Raw genomic sequence first — 18,926 nt, 5'->3', positions numbered from 1 at the left:
GCAGGGCTGCCAGTGTGAGAGAAGGGCCCAGATCTGCTCTAGGAGGGCCCCTTCCTGTCCGTTGGATTCAGTGTAGATCTGCCCCAGCAGCAGCAGCACCACCACCACCACCCCTCCTCTGGGGCCGGCAGAGCTGAGAGCAACGTCCTTCCCTCAAACAGACAGACTTGAAGCTCCAGCACCGAGTGGAGCGGATCGCGGGTGCAGGGTTCCCGGCGTGGGCTGTGAAGTTGTGGGGAGAAGGGGTGGTGGCCAGAGCTGGTCTCAACGCCTCCCCTGCAGACCCCCAGCCTGCAGCTGCGGACAGGACTAGGACCTTATCCCACCGGGAGCCTGGAGGCGGAGGTCGCGCACCCAGTGGAAAGACGACGACCCAATCTAAGAACAGTTAAAGCAATGATCTCCAGAGAGGTGCCACGGTGGGGAGGTTTGGGAACCTCGTTATTGATGGTTATCATTCTTAAGGGATGGTGATCCCCCTGCGAAGAGTTCAAAGCGTGGGAAACGCTTCCCCAAAGTGGCTTTTCCTGCTCCCCCCGGGAGATGGCACCTGGAGGTGGGACATAGGAGTCAGGCCCCCGCCCCCAGCTCGGCAAGCCGGCTGCGCGCCCTCAGGGTGGTTCCGGGTGGTTCAGGGCGGCGCCTGAGGCGCTCTCGCCGGGTCCCTTGGGGCGCGCACCGGTGACTGGGACCGGGTGGGGCGGGCGGTGGCTCGGACTCCTCCCTCCTGGGCCCTGGGCGTCTCTGCTCTTAACCTGTGGGCGGGCGCCGGGGCCACTGGGCTCTGCCGAGCAAGCGAGCGGTCAGCGCGGAGCCAGAGCCGCGCGTCCTGTCCCCAGGCCGACGCCAGCATGCCGCCATGGACGACAGACCCCTGCCCAGCGGCTTCGCCGTCTTCACCACCTTCCCCGAGCTGCTCTTCATCTGGGAGCTTGTGAGTGGCTGGCGCGCAGAGCCGGGGCGGGGGCGGGATGGCTCGTGCAGCGCACTAGCACGGGGCTCCCCATGGCTGACCAGACCAGATCCACAAGTTGCGGGGTCCCGGGAGCATCGGGATAGCGGGGCCAGGGTGAGGAAGTCTCTCCCCCACCACAGCCCTTTGGCGCCCTCTACACCTAGGACAATGGGGGAAACAGTCTCCAAGACGGATGGAAAAACCAAAATCGCAGCGTGGGTCAGCTGCTGGAAGCGGACCAGGGTCCATTCCTTGCGCGCTGGTTCCCAAGCTGCGCTCCCCACCCGCTTCACACGGGCCGCGCAGAGGAAGCCCTTGTTGGAGAGCGACGTCCTTGTAGAGGCGCCCAGCTGTGTCCAGGGTTAGGATTTCGTTTACAAAAATCAGCAAAAGAAACCAGAGTATCACCAACCGAGGTTTGGGGATTGGGCTGGTGTAGGAGGAGCTGAATCTGGAGTTTTCTGTTCTGGCCTTGAAAGTTTCTGGTGAGAGAACATATTTGAGACAGCTCTGATCTGGAAATAATAAAACAGGCCTCCGTTTGCTCCACCACAGTCATTCTGCCCTGTGTGTGGAATGAGGGGAGTGGGGGGCTGGCCCGAGGGGTCCTCTGCCTTGGCTGACCTGAGCAGTCAGAAGGCCTCTGTATCTGTAGTTAGTCTGTTCTTAGGCTGGAGCCACACAGCTCTGCTGGTGGCCTCAGGAAAGCTTTTTGTACCCTAGGCTCCTAGTAAAGTGCTCACTGTGTCGCCAGGCTTCAGACCACCCTCAGCCTAAATTCCCCAGGGGCCACAGGACCTTACCTGGGAGGGGGCAGGCGGTGTGTATTCCGTGGGTGTGGAGCCTTGCAGCCACCGAGACTCCTTTCCTGCACTCCTGCTGCAGAAGAGTTGGTTGGAAAAGAGTACGTCCAAAGCTGCCTGTTTAAAACCAAGACCCCAGCGCTTTATTGCCCAATTGGAGGCGGAGAGTGTGAACAGCCAAGGAGCAGGTTCTGTCATCCATGGAGGGTTTGGGGAAAGGGTAAGGGGACCGAGGTTGCCTGGTGGCCCCATATCGCTGCATTTGTGAGAGCTGAGTTGAGCTCACACCTGCATGTATCCAGAGTGACTTCAAGTTCTGAGGCTAGAGCCAGAATCAAGGAGTGACATCTAGGAGAAACCCTGGACACCACTATGCCCATTCCCACTATTTATAGATGGATCAGCAGATCGCCTCCAAGTTTCTCCTTTGGCTTCCAGGGCCCACAGGGTGGGGTCCACTCCCCTCCCAAGGCAAGGACACTGCCCACAGGAGCAGGAAAGTGTGGTGGCTCAGGGCAGGGCATTGTCACCTTACCCTGGTCCAGCACCCCTACCCCAGAGCTCCTGACCCCTGAAAGCTGCAGGGTCCCCACAGGAAGTGGAAGGCAGCCCAACCAGGGGGTGTGACCCTGCCTCTCTGAGCATCCCCAGAGCCCCAAAGGCGATGCTGCTGTTGCAGGCAGTGGGGTCACAGGTACACCCCCATAAAGGCCCCGGTGGAGTGTCCAGTGTCTCCCCTTCCCAACAACTGCACCCAGGGCTCTGCTTCTGGCCTGTTCCCTCTTCCCCATCCAAGAAGGTCATTTCCTTCTGGAACCACAGTCTGTGATTCTTTTTCCTCCTCCTCCTAAGCCAGGGGCGTCATGACACTCCAGCCACCATTCACAGAACAGGATGTTAACATAGGGTGCTTTGTGTCTCAGCTCTGGCGAGGGCCCCAAGAGGAAACTTCTCTCACAAAGCACCAGGAGATACCCACCCCCCCACTGTCAGAATTTGGAGGGAAATGCCTGAAAAGGGGCTATGAAATCATTAACCCAGCTCCCTCTTCCCCAGCTGATAAAAGGAGTGGAGCCACAGAAAGAATGGCTGGGAACTCAGAGAGAACATTTCTTTGGGAAGAGCCTGCTAGGAGTGCCACCCACCTCTCCAGGGGTGGGTGTTCCCTCCTTGCATGTGTCCCTCAGGGGATTGGGGACTCAGAGAAGCAGGGTCAACAGGTGGGATGCAATGCTTGTAGGGTGCACTTTTTGGGGTGAGGGTGCAGTGGGGGTGGGGTGGGGGAGCCACTGGGAATTGGTTTACAGTTTCCATTGTTACACTGAACTGAACATAGTAGTTACTAAAATGAGCCTATTTCTTTTTTTTTTTTTAATGAGGAAGATTGGCCCTGAGCTAACATCTGTGCCAATCTTCCTCTATTTTGTATGTGGGGTGCTGCCACAGCATGGCAGGCTAGGACCTGAGAAAACTATGTAAGAACTAAAAGGAAAGCCTTCTCAGCAGCCATCACACACTGATAGGCACAGGCAGGGGGAGGAAGAAGGCCCAGGGCCACTCAGCCAGTCTCAGCTGACCTGAAATTCCACACCAGAGCCCCGCTCCTGTTAGAAGGCAATTGGGCTGTGAGGGGAGGGGGCAGGAGAGGAGGAGGAGGGGGAGGACCCCTGAAACTCCTGGGTCCCACTTTGAAGGAGGCCCTTAGAGGGCCCAGGGTACAGGCTTTGGGGGGGGGTCACTCCAGGAAAGGAGCAAAGGAGGAAGGACAGAAGGTGAAGCCCACATCCCTACCCTGTTAGTAGGGGTCGGGGTGGGGGTGACAAAGGTCGTGTTGAGGGATCAGGGATGAGGACCACAGCCCTGTGTCTGCTGAAGAGGGAACCATGTCCTTCAGGGTTCTGATCTTTTCTTGTGTTTTGGTCTTAAACACAAACCCTGGTGTTTTTTCCTCTGAAGGAACAGAGCCTGTTGAGCCAGTGGAGGGCTGGGGAGGGGAGCCTGCCTCCCATCGTCTCCTCCTCTGTGATCTCTTCTCCTCTAGACCCAGGGCGGCTGGGAGCAGGATGACGGCTAAGGGGCTAGTCTTCTCTCCCTCCAAGTTACTATTCTCATGGCCATTTCCAAAGCTGACCCTACACCGGGGAGATTTCGTGGTGAACGGCCTGTGGGTCTCCTTGAGTACCTGCCACACGCATAGATGTGCTGACCTGGCTCCATGGGAAGCCTGTCAGAGCTGGCCCTCAGCAGCTGTGGAATGTCAGCAGGCCACTGCGCCTCAGTTTCTGCATCAATGAAATGGGACTGTAATAGCACCCACCTCAAGGCTTGCTGTGAGGAGTAAGTGAGTGTAATGTCCACAGAGCTCTTCAAACAACGTGGTGCACACACTCCTGCTCAATAGCTAATATGTGCAATTATCATTAATTTACTAATAAGTCAAACCCCTGCCCCGAGATCCACTGGCCAATCCACGCTGAAAGGGGGCAACTGCAGGAGGGGCTGTGAGGCGATCCCGCACCACCTCTGACCTTAGACAACCTTCCCGGGCAGGGTGCATGGGACAGGGGAGAGTGAGATTTGGGGGTGATCGGGGCTGTGGAGGGGATACTTGACTTGTCCCTGCGGTCTCCAAGTACTGCACAGACAGCACCCTCTGTGGGCTTTCCCAGTGGCTCCTCTGCTCGGAGCTACCCCTGGTCAGCCTGAGGTGGTGGCCAAAGGGAAGAGGGGGCCATGGCAGTCCTGTCCTGCCTTCTGCCTTGGGGGTGGAGACTTCCTGAGCCTCTCCAGCACGGCCCTGCCCGCCCGGTGCCAGGACAAGTGGGGAAAACTCTGTGAATCCTGAGTGCAGAGCAAAATGCTGCATCTACCCAAAGGTGAAGAAACCAGTCACCCGAGGGCCCGGGATTAAACCTTTCAGAACTGATCTGTCATCGGTGTCACTGCATCACCGTCTGGGCGGGCACTGGTGCAGGGAGATGGCAGCCTCTGCACAAAATTGTGCCCCACCTCCCCCAGCCTCCGCCCTGCCCTGCAGCTGCTTGGTGATAAGCCAGGGGCCGTTGGACTGAGGAGCCCGGCAGGAGGGAAGCACCCAGGTTTATGTCTTAGGACTCTTTCCAGAACCAGCCCCACAGCCTTCGCTGCTCTACATTTGTGACGTTCCTTTGTTGCAGGTGGCATGGTGGGGCTAAGTCCTCTCTGTTCTTCAGGCCTGGCTTACCCAACACCTCCACCTGGAAGCCCGCTCAGCAGGCCCCCCTCTGCTGTTCTGCAGGCTGCTGCTTGTGGTCTGTCTCCCACTTGGACGCTGAGTCTGCCCATGTGCGAGGCAGGACCTGGAGAGGTGTGTGGGCACTGTCGCTGGAGAGCCGGGCAGGGCATGGAGACAGCAGGTGTTTCTTCTGCTGTCTGACGGGAGTTACCAGAACATCATCCACAGGCTCATGTTGTGGAAACACATTCCCAGGCCTTTGGTAAAGAGGCCGGGCTGTCTGTCCCTTGTCCTGTAACTCTGCTTCTCTCCAGTCTAGTTAGACCCTGGGACCAAGACCTGGGCACTGGTGTTTTTCCAGGTGTCTCGGGTGATCCTAGTGTAGACTGAGGGCTGAGAGCCACAGAGCATTTAGCCCAGGCCCCACCCTCATTTCCTGGCTTGGGGACCTGGGGTCAAGAGAGAGAGCTCCATCCTGGTGACACTAGGGCCACCTGACTTAAAGACCTTTGTCTGAGACCACCTTAGCCAGCTGCACCTCTCTGGTGTGGAGGATGGTGACCCAGGGGCAGGCGGGGGGTGGTGGTGGGAAGTCTGGCCTGTACTATAGACAGAGATGAAAGGAAACTGAGGCCGTGTGTGTGCGTAAGGTTGTCAAGACAGTTGCCTCTGTGCATCTGTCACCTGGAAACTGGAGCCGCTTAGAGTTTTCTGTATGAAGGGAAATGCTTGACCCTCACCTACCCCTTTGCTCTTGACAATATCTGTCCTGTGGGGTCCTGAGGCCAGGATGGGTGGACTGCTCCCTGCCCAGGAGGCCGTCTCTCCCTGGGGTGGGCGCAGTGTCCGTGCTCTGCTGCTCTCTGCACACTGAGTGGGGGAGCGCGGCAGGCACGGGCTGTGTCCACGATTCACGCTGAGTCCCGGCTTTCCCCTGAGCGGGGCCTCGGAGGCCTTCACACCGGCCCCGCGGCCAGTGCTGTCTCCAGCTCTCCCTCCCTCGGCCCCATCTCCTGCCGCTCCTTGTCCCCCACCTCGTGCTCGGCTCCCCGGCCTTCTGAGCCCTCACTGTGCTTCAGCTCCTCTGGATGCGGCGTGCACTCTCTCCTCCCCTGGAGAGCTCCTTCCTGACCCTTTGGCCAGGTCAACCAGCTACGGCCACCTCTCCCTTCAAGACCCGATGGGGCCGTGCCCCAGTCCAGGCTGCTTTGCCCACTCGGGGCTGGAGATCATCCAGCACTGTAAGTGGCTGCCTCTGCGTCTGTCTCCACCGGGGTGTCGGCTCCTGGGTGGGCAGTGTCTTACCCCAGTTGTTGGGTGGCGCTGGGCATGGTGTCAGAAACTTCACACTCATGTCCATAGTTTCAGCCAGTTTGCACCAGCCCGCGATGTGGGGAGACAGCTGGAAATTGCCGTTTACAGATGAGGGAGCCGAGGCCCGAGAGGCTGAGTCACGTGCTCCAGCCTCCTCCAGCACATTCGGTGGAGAGCCCCTCTCAAGGGCTCACTTGCGCCCCCAACCCGTGCAGACGCTGCGTGGTGCAGGTGCTGCGGGGGCTGGCATGTGCCGGGAGGAGTGGAGCCTGCACACGTGCGCAGCCGTCACAGCCGTTACCCCTTCCAACATGCATCTGCACTGGAATTCTCACAGCAGCGGGGCCTGTGTCCAGGGCACTGTCACAGACGTCTAGCGGGGAACACACTCTCTCTATTCTCAGCCTCGTCTTTTTCCTTCTCCCCCCGTCCTCTCTCAGGGTTGTTCTGTACCCACCTCAGCCCCCCTCCCAGATGGTCCCCTGTGCAGGTCGCCCTGCATTTCTCCCTGGGGCACCTGCTGGGCAGGGCTGTGAGGGGTAGAGGGCAGGCCCACTGCCCATCTCCTGGGAGCAAACCCCCTGGGTGTAATTTTATTTCATCTGTGCTGAGGACATTCCCTTCACATGATGTGTCACTTAAAATATGTTTTTGGGGCAGACGGGGCCTGGGGACATGTTTCCTATGAGAACGTCCCTGGCACCAGAGGTTCCTCAGCTCTTTCCAGTTGGAGTCTCCAGAGAGATGAGACGCATTCACTCAGTGTCCCCAAATGATGGGTCAGAGTGGCCAGTGGGGTGTGCTGTGAGGGTAGAGATATTTTATAAAAATCCCTGTAAGGGAGAATTTCTCACCTTCAAAGACGTTATGCTAAATGAAAGAAGCCTGTCACCCAAGTCCACCTTTTATTATGTGATTCAATTCGTGTGAAAGTTGAGAACAGGGGGATCTATAGAGACAGGAAGTAGATCAGTGGTCCCTTAGGGATGAGAGGGGAGGGGACCCATAGCTAAAGGGCACAGGGTTTCTTTTGAGGTGATGAGAATGTCCTAAATTGGGTCTAGAGGTGATGTTTACACGTGACTGTGAATATCCTAAAAACATTGAATTGTCACTTTAAATGGCTGAGCTGTGTAGTATGTGAATCATCTCTCATTAAAGCTGTCTAAAAGAGAGAGAATTTCTCCCCACTATCTTACTGTGAAACTTAGTGCTATAGATAAACCATACAAAGAAAAAAGTCACCATGATTTTATAAGGCTCTTTGCAAGGTGATCCATCCAGAGGGGGGACAGGGTCCTGAGGTGCCAGGGGGCAGGGCTGGGATGGGGCACAGGGGGGCTTTGCTCCTGTGGACAGAGATTCTTCCATAGACCCCGGGAAGCTGCATAAGAGAGTGTGTGTGTGTGTGTGTGTGTGTGTGTGTGTGTGTGTGTGAGAGAGAGAGAGAGAGAGAAGGAGCGAGCATTCCTAGGGAGCTGCCACACAGTCTTCATCACACTGTGAGAGCACACGCCCACAGCAGGTGGAGAGTCGGGATTGACCTGGAAGCTTCCCTCTGCACTGGGTGCCGGAAGCTCAGCCCAGAGCTGGGGCCACACTCGCTAGTGCACACTCAGGACTCCATGGCGACACTCAGTGTGGTGACTGCGCTCTTTCCTCTCACTTTTCCTGTCTTTGGTTCCTGACCGAGCCACACGGGAGGAATCGAGCTGAAGGAGGTGCAGTGAGCTGAGTCTGCAGACCAGGCTCTGAGAGCCGCCTTCTCAGATTTTAGCATTTCCAGGGACCACCCGTGCATTCATTTACCTCCTATGTATTCTACAGTTAATTTTTTTCTAAAATAACTGTATTATTACCTTAAAAATAAAACCACGCCCTTCTCCAGATTGCCTTGGCCTGCCCGTTCCTGGAGCTCCTGTTCTAGGGGAGTCCAGACACCTGGCTCCACCTGAGCCCTTCTCTCTGCCTTAGTCAGAAACACTGAAGACAGTGACAAAGAGAACCGTTTTCCCGATGTGGCCTTCAGTGTCCCTCAATGCCGTGTCCATTGGCCTCATACAAGCATGTCCAACCTGCTGGGTCCCACGCAAGATTCCATAAAGGAGGGCTCCCCCCTCCGTGTGCAAGGCCAGCTGTTCCTTTGGGATTTGGTCCATCAGTCGCGTGTTTAGGCACAGCCCTCTCACAGGACACCCTGAGGGCCAGGTAACTAACTCGGACACTGACACACGCTGGACAGGCCTTCCCTGTGTCCCACACCCCAGATCAGCCATAAGCAGGGGGACCCTCACCCCCTCCCTCACCTGGTCAGGGGCAGTGCCCTTTTGTCACTAACCAGATACACTGTCTTGTGCTGAATGCTGCAAAGGAGAATACAGGGCTCCCTGAGAGCATGTGAACGGGGACCTAACTCAGATTGGTCTTCTTTGGATGGTCACTGGTTGACCAGGCAAAGGGCACTTAGGAGAATTGTATCCCAGGCCTTTACCTCTGACCACGAGATGGGCATGCAATCCTCCCTCTTCTCCATGCCACACTCTTCTGCCTCCTAAATCCAAGTCCGTCTCAGCCATCGGCACGCTCGTGTCCCTTTGTCAGTGCCCGTTATAGAAAAGGCCAAGTAACCTGTTTGATCTTAAAGGCAACTATGGATGAGGTCGGCACTCACATCTTACTGTGGCAGTCTGAGGATTTGTATTTAATTGATTTTGCTCCAATTACTGTAAGTTGTAAAGTCTGTCCCACTGGCTCTGACATGTGCCTTCCTTCAGGCAATCTCAGATTCATCAGTAGAGGAAGTCTTCTGCTCAGAGATGCCCAGATCTGATACATGAGGCCCAACTTGATTTTGATAACTCCAGATTCTTCATTGCACTGACTTTTCCACCAAATGTGATTCTCTCCTGATGCTTCTCAGCTCACAGGCTCAGAGAACACCTGTGAGGACAGTGGACCCCTCACCCAGCAGGTGGGCAGCAGGTACAGGAGACGAGGACAAGGTACCACTTGCGTTCACACCACAGGGGATGTAGGACTGGGGGAGCAGCCCGTCCTCAGGCCCCAGATGCTCAGAAGGATGATACCAAGTTCACAGTACCTTGGAACCTCTGACTGCAAAGCCATCTCCAGCCATGTCCCAGCCCACTCCCAGCACGGTCCTTATCCGGATGGGGACAGTGGATGAGGCTGAGCTGATGTCACTGAGATGAAGAGGGACAAGGAGAAGGGGAGAGAAGTGCAGAGAATCCCAGCTTGGGATGTGCTTGTCCACAGGGGGAGCGGGACTGTGGCACTGAGGGGTGTTATGACCCCACGTCTGTCCTTACTCTCCCCTTTGATTGGGGCTCACTGACCCTGGGAGCATCAACTGGGGTGTCTTCTGGGTAATGACGGGGGAGTGCTTCTCTCATGCCCATCCTCGGCCACCCGAGGAGACGGGGCTGACCTGGGCCCTCTCTCCAGCCCCAGCTCCAGACCTCAGAGCACTCCCTGGACTTGGGGATTTAAGGGGTCAATTAAAAAAAAAATGCTAGTGACATAGTGTGGCTAATTCACTTTGCCAATAAAGACCAAAAGAATCTTCTGGTCACTACCATTTCACAGAAGAAAGGATAGTTTTATGTCAAAAATACTAGGAAGGATATAATCTCAGAATTAGCCCTCCTAATGACAATACTGGATGGCATAAGTCCTTTCTTAGGATGATGAATTACTTAACTCCCACGGACCTCAGTTTCCCCATCTGACAAACGGATCAGTACCTTCCTCATAGGGTTGTGTGAGGACTAACTGAGTTAATATGTGTAAAGTGCTTAGGACAGCACCTGGCATATAAATGTGATCTAAGTGCCTGTTAAATAAAAAAATTAAAATTGTACTTAAAAAGTCAATAAAGGCAGGCAAGCAGAGGATTGGGAAAGACTGAGACTGGAGATCCAGGCTAGAGCCTTGGGGGATGAAAGAGTCATTTTCGGTGAGGAAAACGCCCACCGCTGTTCTCTGCCTCCTTCCTGTTTTCTGCCCCTTGTGCCCCAGCATGACCTCTGGGTCTGGCCCTTCCTGGGCATGGGCTCTCCTGGTCTGATGCTCACCCCTGCCCTCCTTTCCTCTGCAGGTCTTTGGGGGCCTGGTGTGGATCCTGATCGCCTCGTCCCTGGTGCCCTTCCCCCTGATCCAGGGCTGGGTGATGTTCGTGTCTTTGTCCTGTTTCATAGGCACCACAGCCCTGCTCTTCGTCTACATAACTGATGGCAATAAATGGAATATTCCTTGTTTAGAACAGGTGAGTCTCAGCCCTGGATGTTTGAGGGGGTGGGTAGTATTGGACCCTCTGCCCTGGGAGGCTGGCTTCTCCAGCGCTGGGTGAGGCTGCCCTGTAGAGTCTCCCACCCGCGTTCCAAGGCTGAGCCGGTCAGGCCTTCAGCTCCGAGTGTGCACAGCAGCCCAGGGCTCCTGCAGCAAGGTCAGGAGGAGGTGAGGGCAGAGGGTGGCTGTCGCTGTCTGATCCCGTTGGGGCTGCTCTGCCTCCTCCTGCAGGACGGCCTTTTCATGGGTGACCAGCAGCCCACCCCCCTCCCATCCCGCCTGCACCTGCCAGGGCCTGTCAGCACCTCCTGTCATCCAGGAGGGCTGGGTTCCATCTCGGGGGAGCAGGGTCCTGGGGACTGGCCTTGGCTGCCCGTGTGAGGCCCTGCTTACTGCCCAGCTCCCAGTCACAGCCTTCTAAAGCCGGCTCACCAGGGAGGGGCTTGGTGGGGGAGAGAGATGGCCTGTGGTCTCTGTTCTGCATAAATTCTTGAGGCCCATGAAGAGGGTTGAAACTTACACATGGGATCTCTGCCCCTCATGTCCCCTGGAAGGGGGTGGGGGCCATTTGGCCAGGCCTCTCTCAAAAGGTCTTCTACTTACATTTGTGAAATCACCTCCACATTACAGCTACTCAAAACCCCATTCTAGTACGTTTTTGCTTGTAAACATACCTGCAGCCCCCTGCCCCTCCAAACAAAATGAACCAGAAAACAACAGTGGAATGACCTGGGCCTCTCTCGCCTGCACTGGTCATGGAGGCCACATCTGAACCAGGACTGTGACCATGGATGACACTTCCCAGGTCCAGAATCAATTTCTACCTATTCAATCCCAAGTTGCCCCCCCTCACTTGATCCCCCCTCAAGGGAAAGCAGCGTCCCTTCTCCACTGAAGTCCTTACTCTGGACCCCAAACCAGTGAGACAAAACTCAGGGGGACAAATGACCTCTGTGAGGAGGGGGTTGGGGGTGTTGTGATGGGTGGATGGGGTGGGAGGAGTCAAAGGAAGTAGCAGAAGATGACCAAGGGACCTGAGCCATGCCGGGCGGGGACAGGTGGGGTGGAAGGGCCCTGTTGGGGCCACAGCTGCACCACATCTCCACGTCTAGGCTCCCTATCTCTCTGATGGCCTTTTCTGACCCTGCAGGACACAACCTACCACTATATAGCCTCCCTGTTTTACCTCAGCGCCTCCGTCCTGGAAGCTTGGGCCACCGTTACCATGGAAGGTAGCGTCACTCGTGAACATTTTCTTGAAAACGTCTTTGCTACAGTGAGTCCCCCAGTCAACCTGCCTGAGTTCACAGCTCCCACCACCCACTGACAGAGGGTCTGAGCGGAAGGCTGCCTGAGCCCTCCTCTCTTATTTTCAATTCACTTATTTTTGAATGAAATAAGCCTTCCTCTCATTTCTGAAGAAACAAAGCTCTGGAGAAAGGAAGGGTAGTGCCCAAGACACCCTTCATCATCCGGTCAGTGCTGCGCTGCCCAGGCCTGGGCTGGCCCGGGGGTCTGTGCCTGGGTGGGCTTTGCAGAGGGTGGATGTGTGAGGAGACATGACCGCTGAGTGCCCGGCACTGTCTGAGCTCTCCATGAATAATTGTATCGAACCGTCACAACAGCCCAGGGATGCTGGCGCTGTTATCATCCCCATTTCACAGATGGAAAACCAGGGCACCAAGAGCATGGATAACCTGCTCCAAGATCACCAGGAATTGGTGGGGCCTGGTGTCCAGGCCAAGTGCTCTGTCACCCACACTCAGCACCAGTTTGGAGCAGTGAGTCTGGCCACTTGGATCTCCTGGCTCTCCCCGAGCCATCTTCCATGGAAACACACAGTGGGGTAGGGAGCACTGAGGCCAGGGATGGAAAACTGTGTGGCCAGTGTCTCCCCGGGCCCTGACTCTGGGGCTGGGGCTGTGGGGAGGCCCTTCTGGGCCCAGCGAGTCCAGACCCCCAGCTGTGGGTGTTTGCTGCTGCGATCAGGCCCTCAGCTCTTCATGACGGTGTCTCCTGCCCCACAGCACTGAGAACCTGTGGGAGGAGGAGGGGCTGGAGGTCACCTGTGCAGGTCCCTTGTGGTCTCTGGGCCTCGGCTGCTCATCTATGAAATGAGATGTTTTATTCTGTCCATTTCCCTCAAGGACTCTAGATTAAACAGCTTCCTCCCGACGCCTCACAGGGAGCACTGGGTGGAACAGGGGCTTGGACCTCATTCACCCCATCAGCAGAACAAATGGGGGTGCCACCTGTGTGTCACTGGGGGAACATTGGGTGCAGGTCTCTGAGCTCTAAAAGGAAGGTTCTCCAGCTTCAGGGCCAGACACATTGGTGAGTGAGATCATATGAGGTCATGCATTTTCTTTTTAATGGAATGGGTTGGAATGACAGGAATAAGAGAATCTATTGTTTCATAAAACTTTTTTCCAGAGCTGTGCATGGGTGGGCTTGCACAGGTATGCTAACTCACCATATCAAAATATATTTCTAGTCATGGGTATTGTTTAAAAAAATGAGAAAAAGTTTCAGAGATAGTGCTTCTCAGATTTCTGGAGGTCAACCTATGAATTACGGAAATCCTGAGGGCAAATGTAATGACAGATCACAGGATGTCAACTCCAGGTGCCAAAGCTGCGCTGTCCCCCCATTTTCGAAAGGGTAGAGCAGTGGCTGAGAGAAAACCCACAGGGTGGGCACTGTTGGGCTCTGGGGGAAAGTTCCTCAAAGCCCTGTCTGCTGGTCCCTGTGGGCCCGTCCCCTGCCCTGGGGAAGGCACACGCTCCTCTTAAACTCCCAGCCTACTCCCCAGGTCATCAACATGGCCACCTCATGGTCCCTGCACCCCCTCAAAAGTCCCACAGTGTGGGAATGTCTCCCATATTGGCTCATCTCCCAAGATGGCTGGTTTCTAAACAGTAGCATAGCCAGGCAGCTCCTAGGTTGCTCTCCCTTCCCTAGGGAGGCTGGTAATCCGCCTCATCCATTGTCATTCCAATGATTCCATTTCATCTTGCCCTCACCTTAGAGCCTATACCTCCCCCCATCCCCACCCCAGAAGCCTTCTCTCCGAATATACAGCAGCAAGGCATTTGACAACAAGTTCTGTAAAATTATTGCAGACAATGGTAATGAAATGTAGATGGAATGTGGCTAGTGGGTCAGCACTTGATGGAACAACCCAGATGGGCTGAATTAATGCCCTGGCCCGCTGGACAGATCTCTAGCTGAGAACCACTGGGCTCCACTGTGTTCTGACTTCTCTTTTACTTTTTATCAAAAGGCAATATAGAGAAGTGAGCAGGATACAACTGTACAGCTTGATGAGTTTCCATAAAGTGAACTTCTCTGTGTAACAAGCATCTGGATTAAGAAAGAGAACATCAAGAACAGCTCCCAGAAATCCCCTTCTTGTCCTGCTGCCATCACTGTGCACCCACACCAAGGAGAACCACCGTCCTGGTTTCTAGCTGCCTAGTTCAGTTAGGCCTGCTTGTGAACCTCATGTGAATGGAATTACACAGTGTGTGTTCTTCTATGTCTGGCTTCTTTCTCTCCACCGTAGGTGTGTGAGGCTCAGCCCCACTGTTGGGTGGAGATGTAGAATGTTTATTCTCGTTGCTGTGGAGTGTTCCATTCATGACTACACCAGCGTCTCTTTATCCAGTCCACCATTGATCGTGTCCCCCCGTTTGTTAGTTGAGGTGGAGAAACATGAGCATGCCCAGGCACAGTCAGGAGTGCCAGAATCAAGCATCACGATGTTCTCAGCAGACAAGGGCACTGGGCTGAGACCACCAAGGAGAAATACGAGCCCGGTTCACTGTGAAGTCTCGCCTTTCTATTCAAAATATCAATTGTGTCAGTGCACAGGGGAGGAGGAGTGATGATTACTCAGGATTTAACCCCAGACCCCGCCCAACTATCACATGCCCTTCCTGTGGTCTCGGGGATGGCCAGTCCAGGGTGTGGAAGGCATCTCAAGACCTTCTCCCACACACCCCTGGCCTTTGGAAGCGTCTGGCCTGCCTCTCGCCCTCTGTGGTTCCTAATGGGGACCTGCCTCAAAAGCTGAGCTTCCCCCTCCTTTGCTGGCAGCACGGTGTCTGCACTGAAGGGATCCCTGGATTGGGGGGAGCTGACTGAGGGTAGCTGGAAATTTCTGCAGGAAGCTGGAGGTTTCTGGATCTTAACAGTGGTGGGCAATAATGGCAGCCATTTAGGGAGAGGGGTTTCTGAAAGCCTAAGGACCCTTCATGTCCCTGGCTGTCAGTGTCCCCAAGGTGCCATTTCTTGCCCTCACTTGGGAAATAAGCCTGTTTCCTATTCCTGTGGGGACTTCGGAGGTGCCTCTGCCAAGGGTTCTCACGGGGTCTGGAATAGCTCAGACAGTAAACTGCTCCCACCTGACGGGGAGAGGTGTTTTTTGGGAGCTGCTCACACGTGTGACTGCTCCTTTCAGCCAGGGTACTTCAGAGTTCCTGGATGAGTTCTCTTAAATTTGTTATTAAATAACTCAGCTTACTCATCGCCTCTGGTCAGTGACGGTGAAGGGTTCACCCCTGTGTGGGGCAGGGAGAGAGCAGGCACGGGGACGGCTGGTGTTTTTGGGCATTTTCAAGAGTCATGGAAGCATAGCCTCCCTAAGTGTTTTGCCTGGGCTGCAAACTCTTGACCCTACGCCCAAGGTCACAGAACCAGGCGCAGATATTGGACTTGGGGGCAGACAAGCGTTTAGGAATAGATGGTGCCCACATGAACATAGCACATCAGGGGCTTGACAGGCCACAGAGTGACCATTTCCTACATTTCCAGGGCCTTTGTTCCCAGCCCCAAAAATGGCTGACTGGATCTTCCCAGTAGCTTTCTCAGTCAGCCCGCTCCTTTCTGCAAAAGCTCAAAATCCTTCCCCCGTCCCTGTCCCTCAGTCCTGTGAGCCTGGCTCCCCAGCCCATTCCTGTGAAATTAAGAATCCAGAACAAAATTCTGAGAGGAGTCTGAGGATGTCCAGGCAGCATGGAGACCTTAACCAGAGCCAGCAAACCAATGTGTTCATATTCTCCTTGCTGAGGCCGCTGGGATCACAGCTGGTGGACTCTGGTCTTACTGGCGTGGAGGAAGGAAATTTCCTATGGAGAGCAGTTGATACTCAACTGTGAGTATTATTTGAGGGGGCCCTTGAGGGCCCCCACTTCCCGTTGGGTGACACCAGCATGATGATGTGAGGTGGCAGATAGTTGACCTTGCATGCCACGTTTGGTGGATCGTTAGGTCACCTGGAGCTCTGTGCTGAAAGCATTCTGAGGTCACATCTGGGCTCAGCCAGAAAGGATGTCTGCCTGAGTGATGGGAAGCAGTGGTGGTCCACACACTTCAGGTCTGTCATCCCGAGGGCCATGAGTGGTCAGCCCAGTGTGGATGGCCCATGCCTTGCCCTCTCCCCATGCGTGCCCATTAATGGTCATTTCTCTTGGTTTCAGGTGTTTGCATGCCTAGTCACTCTGCTGTACATGGTGCATGCGTGTTGTCTATGCCGCTGATATACTGAAGTTTAGCTGAAAACCCAGACGGTGGTAACTGATCGGCCTGCCTTCCAGCATAACTTTTTAGAATGCAGAAATGCTCTAGATGGTGGAAAAAAGAAACCAAAAGAAGAGCAACACTCTGTTTCCTGTGGGTGTTATGTTGACTCTCCCACATCCCTTCCTGTCAGGGTTGGGGATTTGCTGGGTTTAACCTCCAACTACTGAGCCATCTTTCAGGGTCATTTCCTATTTGTGACAGGAGGCGGTGGGGTGGGAAGTGGGGACTGTGATCTGAGAGACCACGAAACAGAGATCCCTTGCTGACCACTGGACTGGATCTTGAGAACTCTCTACTGGAATTTTCCACAGGCTCTCTTGAGCACCCATCCTATGGCGTGTTTCTGAGTCTTCGTGGATATTCTCATGTCATAGGGATAAAACTCACCCAACAAATATTTGCAGATGTCCACAGTGGAACATAGACATTTGAAATACTTTATAAAGTGCCTTTGTGTTCCATACTTTTGTAGGGTGTTTTTTGGGTTTTGTTTTTAATTCCCCAGTATCAGGAACACTGTCATTTCAGTTTCTTTCTGGGGAATCCTTTGGCTTAGATGGAATCTCTAGAGGCGGCATCAAATGGCAGTTCAGATGACAGCTGTGTGTGCTCGGCCACTGCACTCAGGGAGCCCAGTGCTCGGTCTCCCACCCTCCCAGCTACCAGGGGCATCAGATGGCTTCACCCTCTCTGGAAACTTGCCAAATACCAGCCTGGGGGTTCCCCTTCTTTTTCCTACAAGGCAAAGGGATCTGTGCTCAATTTGAAAATCCTCAAGCCACAAGAAAACAAGGTGCAGAAGTTTCTTCTCACTCCGTGAAGCTGATCAGAAATGTTCTGGGCAGTGGACTGTGTGTTCTGTTCCAATTAGTCATGTGGATAATAAACTGTTTTTAGGGTTTCCTTGGGCCGCTCCAGAGGAGAGGAAGGGGACCAGACTACAGAGTGACAGGAAGTGAGGTGACAGTGATGAGGCCACATTTTGGGGTGAGATGTCCAGGTGAAAGGAGAGGAGATGATAGGAAGGGGCCCTCAGTCAGGAACCCTGAAAGTCAGCTCCTGGTGTCAAGTGCTCCTTCATCCTTCCCTCAGAGAACCCATGACATTCCAGAGCTGGACTCTAGAACAGGGGCCTCAGAAACCGTTCATCCCCTAGCTGTGGAGGCGGATGGGCAGGAGCTGGCTGACCTCTGGGGAGTGACCATGAGGACAAAGCTTCAAGCTTCAGGCAGAGGTTTCACTGGGTGACATTTCCTTGTCTTCCACCTTGGGGACCCATGACTAACTTGGGTCTCAGTGGTGTCTCCAGGAGGTCCTCTGTTATCCCAGGATAATTATACCAGAAAAGGGCCGCTTTTAATGAGTCCACTTAAAACATATTTAAGTAAAAAACTTCATAGTAATTTAGGAGCAAAAGGTTTGATTGGGGCTTTATCTTGAAAAATTAAAGTACAAATTAAGAAATGGTAGGAAGTTTGTCACCTGTTTCACAAAATGTACAATCAAGTGTTGATTGAGGGAAGTCACATTTTCAACACAACTACCTGATCGCATTAGGGTAGCCAGCACCATGATGCTGACAGAGGCACACTGTTGACCCCCTTCAAAAAAAAGACACCAAAAGGGGCTGGCCCAGTGGCGCAACCAGTTTAGTGCGCGTCCTCCGCTGCGGCGGCCCGGGGTTTCGCCGGTTCAGATCCCGGGCGGGCACCTACGCACTGCTTGGGAAGCCATGCTGTGGCAGCGTCCCGTATAAAGTGGGGGAGAATGGGCACGGATGTGAGCCCAGAGCCAGTCTTCCTCAGCAGAAAAAAGAGGAAGATTGGCAGATGTTAGCTCAGGTCTGATCTCCTCAGGAAAAAAAAAAAGAAGACAGCAAAGTGTTAGTTATATTTCCCAAAGGTTTCTCCATGCTTTGAAATTTTAATCATTCTCTTTAAATAAACTTTGATATGCTCTTTCTCTGTTTTCTCTTTTTCAGCTGCAAATTGGTCTAAGGATAAAACACTTATTAGTCCAAGGCTTTGCAGATGATGCTCTGACGTGACTCTCCTTCCTCCATCCCGAGTCATTGTGGAATTTGCAGTTTCATTTGGCATTTGATTGCATCCTGCTCACCTTGGATGTTACTGGGGTGGGCAGCCTCAAAAAACGCCCTCCCCTGGTCTTGATGTCTTGATTTTCCTTCACTCAGACCACCCTTCCTCCCACCGCAATCCACCCTGGTCCAGATCCCTTGCTCGCGCATTGCATTGCTCAGCTCTGTCTGCATCTAGCTCCTTAGGAAGGGTTTGCAAGTACCAGTGCTGGCTGATGGGCAGGCCTCCTGCTGGGACTCTGCTCCCCTGAAAGCCCACGTGCCCTGGGAGGAAGGGGCTGGGGAAGGGGGCATTTCAGAAGCCTGCTGGGCAATAGCCAAAAGGTATCAGACTGCTGAGAATGGTCATCAACTGAGCACCAACTGTGCGCTGAGACCATTGGTCCCTGGAGGTGTGGGATGGTGTCTGGTCCCCAAAGCTGCTTGTGGCCAACATGCCTCACTTCTCTGCCTCTGGGTCTTGGGCAGGGGGGAACTTCTGAGGCATAGTTTGTGCCACCCGAAGGGCACGTGGGACATTCCTCAGATGTTGCCTGCCTGGTGGCCCTGAGTTGGACCAAAGGTCAGGTAGCATTGACACCCAAACATGACAGCCCAAAGGACCCACATCTGCACCTGTGGAACCATCCTCCTGCAATTTTTGGAGCTCTT

General features: G+C 54.4%; 1 protein-coding gene across 1 annotated transcript; it reads left to right on the top strand.

Annotated features, from left to right (window-relative positions):
• The first annotated feature begins 800 nt into the window (after window positions 1-800).
• LOC131399936 (myelin and lymphocyte protein-like) lies at window positions 801-18,138 on the top strand. Its single transcript, XM_058534582.1, has 4 exons — window positions 801-934; window positions 10,404-10,571; window positions 11,745-11,870; window positions 16,075-18,138. The coding sequence occupies exons 1-4, from the start codon at window positions 860-862 to the stop codon at window positions 16,132-16,134; spliced, it is 429 nt and encodes a 142-aa protein (XP_058390565.1). The 5' UTR covers window positions 801-859; the 3' UTR covers window positions 16,135-18,138.
• The last annotated feature ends 788 nt before the right edge of the window (window positions 18,139-18,926 follow it).

This window comes from Diceros bicornis, chromosome 40 (assembly GCF_020826845.1).
Source record: "Diceros bicornis minor isolate mBicDic1 chromosome 40, mDicBic1.mat.cur, whole genome shotgun sequence".
Lineage (NCBI taxonomy): Eukaryota > Metazoa > Chordata > Mammalia > Perissodactyla > Rhinocerotidae > Diceros > Diceros bicornis.
The sequence above is the reverse complement of the archived record's forward strand: the minus strand, read 5'-3'. Positions and strand labels throughout refer to the sequence as shown.